General features: G+C 42.4%; 1 protein-coding gene across 1 annotated transcript in view; it reads right to left on the bottom strand.

Annotated features, from left to right (window-relative positions):
- The window catches only part of adcyap1r1b (adenylate cyclase activating polypeptide 1b (pituitary) receptor type I), a 37,876-nt gene extending 29,694 nt beyond the window's left edge, over positions 1-8,182 (bottom strand). Inside the window, exon 1 of the mRNA XM_061825109.1 lies at positions 8,149-8,182. Within this exon, the coding sequence (XP_061681093.1) occupies positions 8,149-8,182 (34 nt within the window). The remainder of the gene's footprint in view (positions 1-8,148) is intronic.
- Positions 8,183-13,740: the final 5,558 nt, after the last annotated feature.

The following is a 13,740-nucleotide window of genomic DNA, read 5'->3' as shown; positions in this document are numbered from 1 at the left end:
CTGCTTGCACAGATGGCAGTAAAACATGTGCGGATCTTTTGGATCTCGACGAACCCAGCTCCCAAACTCCTTACTTTCAACCCAAGCTTCTTGAAAAATGCACTTCCCCGCGATACAAGTTGGATCAATGAAAGAACTACGCTACGTCGTAACGAAGACGAAGTGAAATGCCTACTCACGGAAACAAACAATGGAATATCGACAAGATGGCGACTAGTTGTCAACATGGTGACTTCCGTTGACAATTTCCGGCTGATTTGGACGCCAGACAAATCGCTATATTTTTTAAATAAAAGATTAATTTATTTTTTACGGAGAATTTTGGCGGTAGAGGTCCTCCCTTTGATTTTTTTTTAATTTAAGGCCTTTTTAGGGGCTTGACCGGTTTTCGCGTATTTTAAGGACTTTTAGGAGCCCCTAAATGCACCTTCAAAAATTTAGGGGTTTTTAGGGACTTTTAGGGCTGCATGCGAACCCTGTCATAGGCTTTCTCTAGATCCACAAAGATACAATGTAGCTCCTTCGGACCTTCTCTGTACTTTTCCACTTGCATCCTCAAGGCAAATAATGCATTTGTGATACTTTTTCTAGGCATGAAACCATACTGTTGCTTGTAGATACTTAATTTTATCCGGGGCCTTGCCTCCACTACTCTTTCTTTTTCGCAAAGACAAAGTCAAAAATCCAGAAACTCTCATTCATAAATGCATTAATCCTAGTCGAGTCTTGGTTCGTTGATGCGGGCTCTCTAATCACCGAGTTTGAGGTCACTGAGGTGGTTAAACAACTCCTCGGTGGCAAAGCCCCTGGGATGGATGAAATTCACCCAGAGTTCCTCAGGGATCTGGATGTTGTGGGGCTGTCCTGATTGACACACCTCAATGACATTGCATGGATATCGGAGAGAGTGCCTCTGGATTGGGAGAGAGTAGTGGTGGTTCCCCTTTTTATGACTCCCTCGGGAGTATGGGGTACCAAACACCATGATACGAACTCTTTGGTGACAACCCTTTGACAGAGTTTGGTCCGAATTGCCGACAGTAAGTCAAACTCGTTTCCAGTGAGAGTTCTGCTCTGTCAAGGCTACCCTTGTCACAATTGTGTTCATAAATTCAAGTAACTTAATTGTCAGATGTGTTATACACAAATGACAAACAACATATCTGAAATAGCATTCCTCTCAGACATGCAGTGCAATAAGGGACTAAATCGTTAAACAGAAAATGAAAAAAAAATTACATTGTGCCTTACACTATAGACAAAATAGCCTCGATCAGGACTGCTCAATGTAACAACCAGTCGACCAGTCGATCGCGAGACCGTGTGCCAAAAAAAAAAAAAAAAGACTAGTGTGAAGTCAGTGCTTGCTGTTTTGCCGCAAATAATCAATTGCTCACTTCAGGCTTCCAAAAGCTCTTGAAGTAGTTACTGTTAAAACTCTTCTTGAAAACAGTTCACTGGACGATTCCATGTTCGCAAGCCCATCTCAAATCTTACCACATTCACCATTGCTCTGCATTGCTGACCCCAAGTATTTGAAGTCGTCCACCCTCACTATCTCTTCTCCCTGGAGCCTCGCTCTTCCCCCTCCACCCCTCTCGTTCACACATATATATCCTGTTTTACTTCAGCTAATCTTCATTCCTCTCCTTTACAGTGCATGCTTTCATCTTTTTAATTCTACCTCCACCTGCTCCCTGCTTTCACTGCAGACCACAATGTCATCTGCAAACAAAAAGGGGCTCAGAGCTGATCCCTGATGCAGTCCCACCTCCACCTTGAATTGTTCTTTCACACCTATGACACATCTCACCACTGTTCTACTGCCCTCATACATGTCCTGTACTATTCTGACATTTTTCTGCCACACCAGATTTACGCATGCAGTACCACAGTTCCTCTCTTGGTAATTCTGTCATAGGCTTTCTCTAGATCCACAAAGGCACAATAAAGCTCCTTCTGACCTTCTCTGTCCATTTCCACTAGCATCCTCAAGGCAAATAATACATCTGTGGTACTGTTTCTAGGCATGGAAACCATACTGTTGATTCCTCTACAATTCCCACAGTGCTGCACATCACCTTTGTTCTTAAAATTGGAATGAGCACATTTTTTCCTCCATTTTTCAGGCATCTTCTCGCCTACTAGTATTCTGTTCAGTAAGTTGGTCAAAAACTCCACAGTCACCTCTCCAAATTGCTCGCATATCTCCACAGGTATGTCATCAGGACCAACTGCCTTTCCATTTTTCATCTTTAGTGCCTTTTTAACCCCTTACTAATCGTTGCCACTTCCTTCACACTTGCCTCTTCTACTCTTCTACTCATTTTCTTCATTCATCAACATCTCAAAGTATTCTTTCCATCTACTTAGTTCACTACTGGCACCAGTCAACACATTTCCATCTCTATCCTTTATCACCCTTACCTGCTGTACATCCTTCCCATCTCTATCCCTCTGTCTGGCCAACCTGTAGAGATCCTTTTCACCTTTTTTTGTGCCCAACCTGGTGTACATGTCATCATATGTCTATTGTTTAGCCTTCGCCACCTCTACCTTTTCCCTCCGTCGCATCTCTTTGTATTCCTTTCACCTCTCCTCAGTCCTCATGGTGTTCCACTTCTTCTTCGCAAATCTCTTTCCTTGCATGACTTGTATTTTGGGGTTCCACCACCAAGTATCCTTCTCCCTTTTCTGACCAAAAGACACCCCAAGTACTCTCCTGCCTGTCTCTCTGATCACCTTGGCTGTAGTAGTCCAGTTTTCTGGGAGCTCCTCCTGTACATCGAGAGCATGTCTCACCTCTCTCCGAAAGGCCACACAACATTCTTCCTTTCTCAGCTTCCACCACATGATTCTCTGCTCTACCATTGTCTTCTTAATCTTCCTCCCCACCACCAGAGTCGTTCAACACACATCCATCCTATGCTGTCGAGCTACATTTGAGCTACACTCTCCCCTACCACCACTTTCATCATTTGCACAAAATATAATCCACACGCCTGCTTCTACCGCTGCTCTTGTAGGACACTCTATGTTCCTGCCTTTTCTGGAAAAAAGGTGTTCACTACTGCCATTTCAATCCTTTTTGGAGAGTCCACCACCATCTGTTCCTAGACGTTCCTTTCCTGGATGCCGTACTTACCCATCACTGTTTCATCGCCCTTGTTTCCTTTACCAGCATGTTCATTTCAATCTGCACCAATCACAAGTCTCTCTCTCTAGGATACCTAGGACTACTTCATCTAGTTCCTTCCAGAATTTGTCTTTCAACTCAAGGTCACATCCTACCTGTGAGCATAGCCGCTAATCACATTATACACAATACCCTCAATTTCAAATTTCAGCCTCATCACTTGTTCTGATACTCTTTTCACCTCAAAGAGATTCTTCGCCAGCTCTACCTTTAAAATAAACCCAGCTCCATTTCTCTTCCCATCTATTCCATGGTTGAATAATTTAAACCCTGCTCCTAAACCTCTAGCCTTACTACCTGTCCACTTGCTCTATTGATGCACAATACAGCATATCAACCTTTCTTCTAATCATCATGTCAACCAACTCCTGAGCTTTTCCTGTCATAGTCCCAACATTCAAAGTCCCTACACTCAATTGTAGGTTCTCTGCATTCCTCTTCTTCTGCCAACGAATCTGCTTTCCTCCTCCTCCTCTTTGTCTTCAACCCACAGTATCTGAATTTCCACCGAGACCCTGCAGGTTAACGGTGCTGGGGGCGGGCTTTGTTAACCCGGGCCATGACCGATCCGGTATGGTATTTTTTAGATGAACGGTCTCATTTGTTTGGCACAGTTTTACACCGGGTGCCCTTCCTCATGCAATCAATGGGGCAGACCTACAGATTGCACTGGCTGGTGCCCCCATAGGGCTGCCTTACGTAGCAAAAAGACAAAGTCCAAAATCCAGAAATGAGGTCTTCTCCAGAAGGTCCTTGAGGGAAAAAAATAGAACATCTTAGATATGAGGTAAAATAACACGTAAAAAAAATACAATCAACACATATCTATTGCTAAAAAGAACGTAAAACTAAAACTAACTAACTAAATAAATAAATACTGTATTTTTTTTTGGTTTTATTGCCCCTGTCCAGGCCTTGGTAAGATTATTAAAACCAAGAAAACCAAACAAGAAGTGCAGTTGCATAATTTTGAATTACAGTTCTTTTAAGTTTACTGGTTTTAAGCTTAAGGAGTGTGATGGCTCTTGGCCCTATTGTCTAAAGAAAAAGATGTCTTTGAGTCTGCTTGTCCGTGTTTTGTGGGACCTGCAGCCCTGTCAGAGGGCAGCAGGTTGAACAGGTGGTGACCAGGATGGGAAGAGTCTTTAATGATGTTCGTAGCTCTCATGTGATAACAAGAGTGGGCAATGTCATCTCGGGAGAGCAGAGAGCAGTCAGTGATCTTCTGGGTGCTGTTTATCACTTTTTGCAGAGCTTTTCTGTCCGCTGTTGTACATCCACCATACCACACTGTGATGTTGTGTGTGAGGATGTCAGCAGCTGCTTAGCTTCCAGATTGTTTTTCCTGAGCACTTTCAGGAATTGGAATCGCGCAGACAGTCAACAGCATAGAAAATGGCAGAAAGGATGGACAAGAAAAAGGGTGAAATCTAAGTTGCTGGGTGGGGCTTCGATGATGCTCAACCAATCAGCACACGAGATCAATCTACATATGCTCTCATTGGTTGATGTTGCGCCAGGGACCAATCACATGCCTTGTATCAATGCATCTTCCCACAATATTGTAATGCCGATTTGGCTGTTTTGTTTTTTTTTTGTACTTTTTGCATTTTTTTTGGCACTGAAGCCGCAAAAAAAAGAAGCCCGAAGAAGAAATTATTATTATTTTATTATCCCACTGGGGCCTCCACTCCCTGAGAAGGGTTGCATCAGGAAGGGCATCCGGCGTAAAAATTGTGCCAAACATATATGTGCGTTCATCTGAGTTGACACGCTTTGGCGATCCCGAAAGGGACAAGCTGAAAAATCTTTATATTATTATTTTCTAAATATGTATTGAAACAGATTTTCTAAAAGTATAATATAATATATGGTACATATCCCCCACCTCATCGTGTGTCCCCCAGTGATCCTCGGAGCAGTGTGTGTCGGTGATAGGCTGACCTATTGGTTGTGGACACAGGTGGAAGATGAATTTCTCTCATATACTGTACAAGCGTGTGAATCCACAGTCATTCTTTGCTGGTGTCATTCAGTCACTTCATGTGAAAGTGAACACCGCTGCTGCCAACCACTTACGAATGAAGAGCCAGTGGAAATCTCAGGTGATGCATGTTAATCCCCTGGCATTTCAATAAACAATCTTGAATGGTATTGACAAGTGATTAAGTATCAATCATGCTACCACTTGAGTGTCTGAACAATGAATCCCTCAAACCATTTAATCTTCATTTTACAACTAAACACTTCAGTAAAAATGGTGATATTTACCCCCCCCCCCCCAAAACATGACGTGTTTAACTTTGAAGTACTATCCATTTTCATTTAATCTTTAAGAGCAATTTGAGTTTTAAACATTTATTTTGGTGTAATTTTTTTATTGGGAATGACACTAATTAGTGTTTTTTTGTTCACCAACACTATTTAATTCTTTTATGGCTTATATCAGAGCTCTTCAAAACTTTCTATGCCAAGGACCTCCAGACAGATGGAAAACTGGAGTAGGGACTCCCCGACGTAGATAAATTGTATATATATTATTGTATTTTATATCAAACTGGTCCCACAATAAAATGTATTTTGTAGTCATACAATATTTTTTTAAATTAAAATACAATGGAACCTCAAACATAATTTGTTCTTGTGAAGTGTTCAAAGTCCGATTTGTTCAACCTCTAAAACATTTTTTGCCATTGGAAATAATGTAAATGTGTTTATTCTGTTGGCAACCTCCAAATAGTAAATTCCTACAAGGCATTTTAACAATAAAAATGCATACATTTAAAGCAACTTCGGTGTGAATCGTTTAACTTTTTGGTTATACGATGTGATGGCATCAGAGGGACTCAAGAGGGAAGGAGGAGTGTGATACGCCAAAGTCTCCCTCAATGATTTGAATGGATAATTCTCCAGTAGCTTCTCCATTTCTTCTATTATCTGTGGCTGTTGCTTTTTAATGCTAGTCAGTGCTTTAGCAACACTAGCTTCCTTTTACTACATTTTATTCTTCAGGATAGTCAAAACATTTGAGCAAGCACCCGATTTTCGTACTTTGCGATTATCTCCTTCCTTAAATCCATAACTTTCCTTTTTCCTTTGCTGCTGTTAGCACCACTGTCTCTTCTTTGGGCCCGTGGCAAAGAAAACACTGAAAAATGCATCCATCCATCCATTTATCCATCCATTTTCTACCACTTTTCAGGACAGGTCGCAGTGGAAGTAGCTTCAGCAGGGATACCCAGACTTCCCTTTCCCTAGCCACTTCTTCCAGCTCTTCCGGAGGGACCCCGAGGCATTCCCAAGGTAGCCAAGAGACAGTCTCTCCAGCGTGTCCTGGGTCGTCCCCGGGATCACTTTCTGGTGGGACATGCCCAGAACACCTCATCAGGGAGGCATCCAGGAGGCATCCGTATCAGATGCCAGATGCCATCAGGTTGACACTGAGTCCCTCCCAGATGACCGAGTTTCTCACCCAATCTCTAAGGATGAGCCCTGACACCTTGTGGAGAAAATTCATTTTGGCTGCTTGTATCCTGGATCTTTTTCTTTCGGTCATGACCCACAGCTCGTGGCCATAGGTGAGGGTAGGAACGTGGATCGACTGGTAAATTGAGAGCTTCGCCTTTCAACTTAGCTTCCTCTTTACCACAATGGACTGATACAAAGTCTGCATCACTGCAGATGTTGCACCGATCCGTCAGTCAATCTCCTGCTCCATTCGTCCTTCACTCGTGAACAAGACCCAAAGATACTTAAACTCCTCAACCTGGCGCAGGATCTCATCCCCAACCCAGAGAGGGCACATTACCCTTTTCCGACTGAGGACCACATGGTCTCAGATTTGAAGGTGCTGGTTCTCATCCCAGCCACTTCAGACTCGGCTGCGAACCGCTCTAGTGAGAGTTGGAGATCACAGCTTGATAAAGCCAACAGAACCACATCATCTGCAAAGAGCAGAGATGCGATGCTGAGGCAACCAAACCGAACACACTCTACACCTCGGCTGCGCCTAACTGACCTGCTGAATGAAGTGTGTAATGTTTTATTACGAAGAGTTGGGTTAGTGATACAGAAATGCGCCATGTCATGCAAGAGAAATGTCTGTTTGCCCATTTGTATCGCATCAAATTTTTAGACAGGGCACTGGGTTCCATTACGAGCCAAGTCAAATGAATACACCCACTCACTTATAAAGACTACAATAATATTACTCTTGATTTTTCCAAGTAAAAAGTAACCACCCTGCTTTACATCCGCAGTACGATTCCACTATTTTATCCTGTTGGGTTTCAATATGAAGTTTGTGAGGCATCAAACTTTTTTGCATCGTTCACTGTAACTCCTCCTGCTCCGTCCAAAATCTTAATTCCGTGTACATATCCTTGCGTGAAATAGTTGAGATCTTTCTGTCAAACTCACTTGGACAAGTCTGATGGATTTGGCATGAAACATACCCCGATATTATCTGGAAAACGCAATAGAGAATCCAGTTTAAACCTGTTATGTTCAGTCACCATTTTGGAAGATTGTGGGGCATGACAACTGTAGCTAAGAGGGGCGGAGCTGAACATCGCCAATTGGAAAGGTCTGTGGCTTATCCAAGGTTTGAGGATCTATTGACGCCTCAGAACAGGGTCTCGTGGCTCTATTGTATCAGAGACAGGACAGGAAACTCAGAGTGAACTGGCACTGCTCACAAACATTGAGACCAGCAGAAAAAAAATTATACATTAATTCAGGGAAGCTAGAGTTTATTGTGCTTAAATGGGCTGTCACAGAAATTGTTTGTTTTATGCTCCTTCTGTGATTATACAGTGATAACAATCCTGTAACCTATGTGTTAAGCACAGCTAAACTGAATGCAACAGGACATCGATGGGTGTCAGAGCTGGCCAATTTCAACATTTCCCTGAAATTTCATCCAGGAACATTCAAAGCTGACGCAGACTTACCATCCCGGACACCAGTGAGCATGGCCTCCTTCATAAGTGAGTGTACAGAGCAGTGTTCACCTGAAGTGCAGTGCAATTGAAAACCAGCAGCAGTGTGAAGTGGGTTGGATTTCAGCTATTAGCTGTAGCCCACTTGCCCAAGAAATAGCTCTAGTTACTCAGCCAGATATACAATTAACACCTCATGAGCTACTGCAAGCACAACTGCAAAACCCTGCCATATCTTGTGAAATTGAACTGAAGAAACAAGGCAGAAAAAAAATGGTCATGAACAAAAAAATGGCAAAAGTCAAGCAGCTATTGCACGAATGGAAAAGATTTTTCATTTCTCAAGAGGGTCTGTTGAAACGTAAAACTCCAACCTGCACTCAAAGTGCAAAGAACTGGTGTACAAACACTGTACTCTGTGAAATGGGTCACCTGGGGGTAGAACAGGTAGAAGTCAATGTCCTTCTAAAATAAAATTTGTGGATTACACAATATGGCTTTGCTGGCCAGCTCAACACAAAAAATATATATATATAGTTAACCTGCAGGATAAAATAAGAACCATACCCAATGATAAAAGGGAAAAAAATGGACTCAAGATGATGTGAAAACAGCCATAGAAGGAAACCACATCTCAAAGTTGATGTACCAGAAATCGTCCAGGGAATGGACAAAGTCTCACCACTTAAATGGTGTAGAAGTACAACAGAGAGGGAGATTGGCATAGCTTCTCAGGAGATTGGAATCCAAAAGGTATAAACAAAGTACTTTCTCACAGCAGCAGGGAACTTAATGATCGATTTCAAAGGTTAATAGAGTGCACTTCTGCTAGATTTAAAGAAAGAGAGCAAATTATACTGCCATTGGAAGAGCAAAACAAAAAGACGATGAAACATTTGAAGAATATAGAATCAGAATGACTGCATGTTTTAAAGCAAACAGCGGCATTCCTGAAGATCACACTCTGTGTCTATCATGAGAAATTAAAAAATGCACTCCATGGTAATTCAAATAATCCTATGAAAAAATGGATTGGAAAAACATTGGGTTAACCAATGGCAGCCTGGAACAATACATTAACCAAGCACGCCACGCAGAAACAGTGCTACAAAATAAGAAAAAGAAACTTGACCCCTTACTGACAGAGGAAGAAGAAATTTATGGAGTTTGATGCGGAAGCCTTAATAATCATAGCAGGAGATGAGTAAGAGGTAAGGGAAGAGTAATGGGGAGGGGACGCGAATTTGATAAAAAAAAAATTATTTGCTGGTGTTGTGGAGAAAAAGGTCACATTTCACGTGACTGCCCAAAAAACAAAACACCCACCATCGCATGACGAGACAGTCATCTTCAAAATGTCACAACCAATGATCAAGAAGCAGACATTGAATTAAAATTACAGGAAATTCTTGCACTAGACGTGGCTAGACCCGAGGTCGAACTGATAATGAACAGGAAGTCCATGAAATTTTTGTCTGACATAGGGGCATGTAAAACAGCATGCAGAGAGAGCATTCCAGGATGCACCATGTCAGAAAGGGAAGTGTTTGTCAGAACAGCTCAGGGGAGGATCTCTGTAGTCGCCAAAACAAACCCTGTGTGGATGTTAGACCCCTGGGAGAGTCGTGTGATAAAATGCCAAAATGACAATGCCAGGTCCCAGATTGCACCATAAATTTTTGGGAAGAGATGGCTTGCTAAAACTAGGGCTGGGCTTAGGGCCCTCTCTGACAGGAAATATAGAAGAAAAACAAAAAATGAATTACTGGGAGGACGGTTAAATGTTTTACAAAATGGAAACTCAGCACTCTATTATTACACCTTAGACATTCCAAACAAACCTTCCTAAAGGTCAACGTCCTCTGAACATTTCAATCGTTGTATTTTGCAGCGTTCTCAAATGCGGATGACACATCTGGCATGTGATTAATGTGTGTCTAACGCATGACTTAACGTGTGTCTAACGCACGAAAGCGTGTCTAATGCACGAAAAGCATGTAACAGCGACCAAATAAGATACCCCTAAAAACCATTAGCGTGTGCAAACCTCATCCCAAATCATTGGGGCGCGATGAGCGATTTGTCAACGTAACACGAGCGTGTTGAGTGTGTGACGAATGGGTGAATAACGACAGAAAAGCGTTTTGCTGGCGTGTAATTTTTACAGTGGAACCGGCACTAGAACATTGGAAAGTTCATAGTCACTACAGTTTTTGTCGTGAGTTAGAACAGTGAGCATCATGGCGCCAAGAAAAAAAAAAAGTTAGGGCGCGGACTTCAGCAACTAGCGCTGCGAGTAAGAAAGCTAAGCCTCTTTCATCACGAGCAATGTGTTTGGAGGAAAAATAACAGCAGGAGGAAGAGCACGTCCGCGAAGTCACGCACCATGTGACACCCCCTGGGGACCCTAAACACCTTGCAAACCCCAGTGAGGACGGTACGACAAAAGTAGCAGAGAAAGGATTGCAGGATCCTGGACCGGGGTGTTGAGGATAGTCTGGTGGAGTTTTTCTGCGAAAACGAACTGCTGCTTTATGGATCTTCCATAGTAGTTGCTCTCTACTGTAGCTTAATATTAAATAGACCTTGCTTCCAAAGCATCGGTTTATATACCCATATGCATGGACGTTCGGGAAATGCACGAATGACGCTCAATGTACTCCAAACCACGTTCGTTTGACTTTAGTTACACACTGTGTGCGCTACAGGATTGTTCAGTGGTCGTTGACAGGTCGCCAGTGCGTCGTTCACTGCAAAGCAAACGATTAAGTAACATCCAAGTAAAGCTTGAGTTACAACTGACTAACGATAGCCAAACGCGTGCAACGCTCGGCGAACCTTAGTAAAACGTGCCACAAACGTTTTGAACATTCTGCAGCATTTAAAATTAAATGTTGATGAACGCTGGTCTCGGTGAGAACTTCTGTGCATGTTACAAACTTTTTTTCCGGACCGCCGTTCTCCGCCGATTCCCAGCGATCATTGACGTTCACTAGCGTTCAAACAATGCTCTTCTGGAGCTATCCCGGCGACCATGAGCGACTACCAACGTTTCCTCAAACGCTATAGAACGCTGACCAGAACGTCATGGTGTGACAGGGCTTATTGCCGAGCATGGATACCAAATTTTTCTGAAATAATGGCCCCGTTATAAAAAATAATGTATGAGGAAAAATATAAAATGCACATCTGGGGCAGAGCAGGCTTTTTGTGATGAAACAAGTCTTGGTGTCAAGCATTATGCCTTAGCATTACCTGACTATTCAAAACCCTTTGTACAAATGGTAGATTGCCAAGGAGAATATATGACATCAGTATTGACTCAAACGTATGGAGAAAAATGCGACCAGTGGCATATTTCTCATCCAAATTTGATCGTATAGCATGTGCACTTCCTCATTGTGTTAGGGCTCTGGTTGCACCCTCAATGGCTGTTGAGAGTAGTTCCTCTATTGTGCTTTTTCAGCCACTAACACTAAGGGTGCCGCATGCAGTGGCAGCCTTACTGTTACAGACCAATATCACCTTTTTGGTCCCAACTAGACATATGTAGTGCATGGCCATATTGCTGTCTCATCAGCACCTCACACTGGAAAGATGTACTATCTTGAATGCAGCCACCCTATTACCACTACCTGACGATGGGGAACACCATGGCTGCCTTATCCAAACAAATTACGAAATGCAGACCAGATTTGAAAGACCAACCATTCCAAACAGGAGAAATCCTTTTTGTAGATGGATCATCAAAAAATAATCATTTTGGAAAAACACAAATGGAATATGCCGAAGTGACAGAAACACAGATCTTAAAAGCTGAACCATTACCATCACACTATTCGTTATAAGCTGCAGAATTAGTGGCATTCACTGAGGCGTGTAAATTTATTAAGAAAAATGTGTTACAATCCACACAGACAGCTATTATGCTTTTGCTACATGTCACATATTTGCACATTACTGGAAAAATAGAGGAATGTAACATCTACAGAGAAATCAGTGACACATGCGAGCTACTACAAAATTTTCTCATAGCAGTTCAATTACCAAAAGTAATAGCCATATGTAAATATGCAGAACACACATCAAATACAGACAAATAATCATTAGAAAATGTACTTGCAGATAAAACTGCAAAAGAAGTAGCAGCCAAAACCTTTATGAGATTTGCTGAGCATATAACAAATGAAGACATACATACAAAACAAAATGCAACAACAAAGCTTACCAGCAGAACTGTCTATCCATCCATCTTCTTAGCCGCTTATCCTTACAAGGATGACGGGAGTGCTGGAGCCTATCCCAGCTGTCAATGGGCAGGAGGCAGGGTACAACCTGAACTGGTTGCCACCCAATCGCAGCGCACATAAAGACAAACAGCCGCACTCACAATCACATCTGGGGGCAATATAGAGTGTCCAATTAATGTTGCATCTTTTTGGAATTTGGGAGGAAACTGGAGTGCCCGGAAGAAACCCACACAGGCACGGGGAGAACATGCAAACTCCCCACAGGCGGATCCGAGATTGAACCCATGACCTCAGAACTGTGAGGCCAACTCTTTACCAGCTGATCCACCGTGCCTGCTGAGCAGACCTAAAATTGTGGAAACCTAAAGGTGCTACATTACAAAATTGGGGTTCATGTCAGCACAGATTAAAAAAAAAAAAAAACATTCTACAAAAAACCTTTATGAGTGGGTCGCAAGACTGACTCATGTCTCAAAGGGGGAATGGTAGCCCTGGTACAAAGACATTACACGACCTATGGATTTCACTTGTATGGAAAAAATGTAGGGCTTGTTTGACCTGTGCTCGACATAATGCACAAGGGAATGTGCGTCCAAAACGTGGTCAGTTTCCTCAGGCTACGTATCCATTTCAGAGAATACACATAGATTTTATTGAACTAAACAAAGGTGAAGGAAAACAATACTGTTTAGTCATCATCGATGCTTTTTCACAATGGATAGAAGTATTCCCGGCTAAACAACCTGATGCGCTAACAGTAGCTAAATCATTATGCAAAGATATCATACCACGATATGGTATCCCAGAGACCATATATAGTGATAATGGAACACACTTTGGAAACAAAGTGGTCGACTAAATAGGACACATGTTCCACAGTAACTTGAAACACCACTGTTGTTACCTTCCACAAACTGCAGGATTGGTAGAAAGAATGGATGGCACGATTAAGAATAGACTGAAGAAATGGAGGAAACACACAGGCCATGGACGCAATGTATATAGATCAAGTCAAACTTCACATCAACATTAGAAGTACGACAGGTCTCACTCCATTTGAAACATTGTTTGGGAGACCAAACAAATTAATATTTTCCACACAGTGGGAGATAGATGATACGGCAAATTTAGCAGACCAAATGAGAAAAACATAAGAAGAAAGAACTGAATTTATATTACCAAAAGGTGATATTGTTTCCCAACAGGATCAACAACTGGTGGTGCCAGGCGATTGGGTGCTGACACACAGCATAAAGAAGAAGCACTGGCATGATCCAAAATGGGAGGGCCCGTTCCAAGTCTTGCTGACTACACCGACAGCAGTGAAAATAGCAGAAAGAAACACGTGGATACA

The sequence above is a fragment of the Syngnathoides biaculeatus genome, chromosome 7, assembly GCF_019802595.1.
Source record: "Syngnathoides biaculeatus isolate LvHL_M chromosome 7, ASM1980259v1, whole genome shotgun sequence".
Taxonomy (NCBI): Eukaryota; Metazoa; Chordata; class Actinopteri; order Syngnathiformes; family Syngnathidae; genus Syngnathoides; species Syngnathoides biaculeatus.
This window is presented reverse-complemented; position numbering and strand designations above follow the sequence as displayed.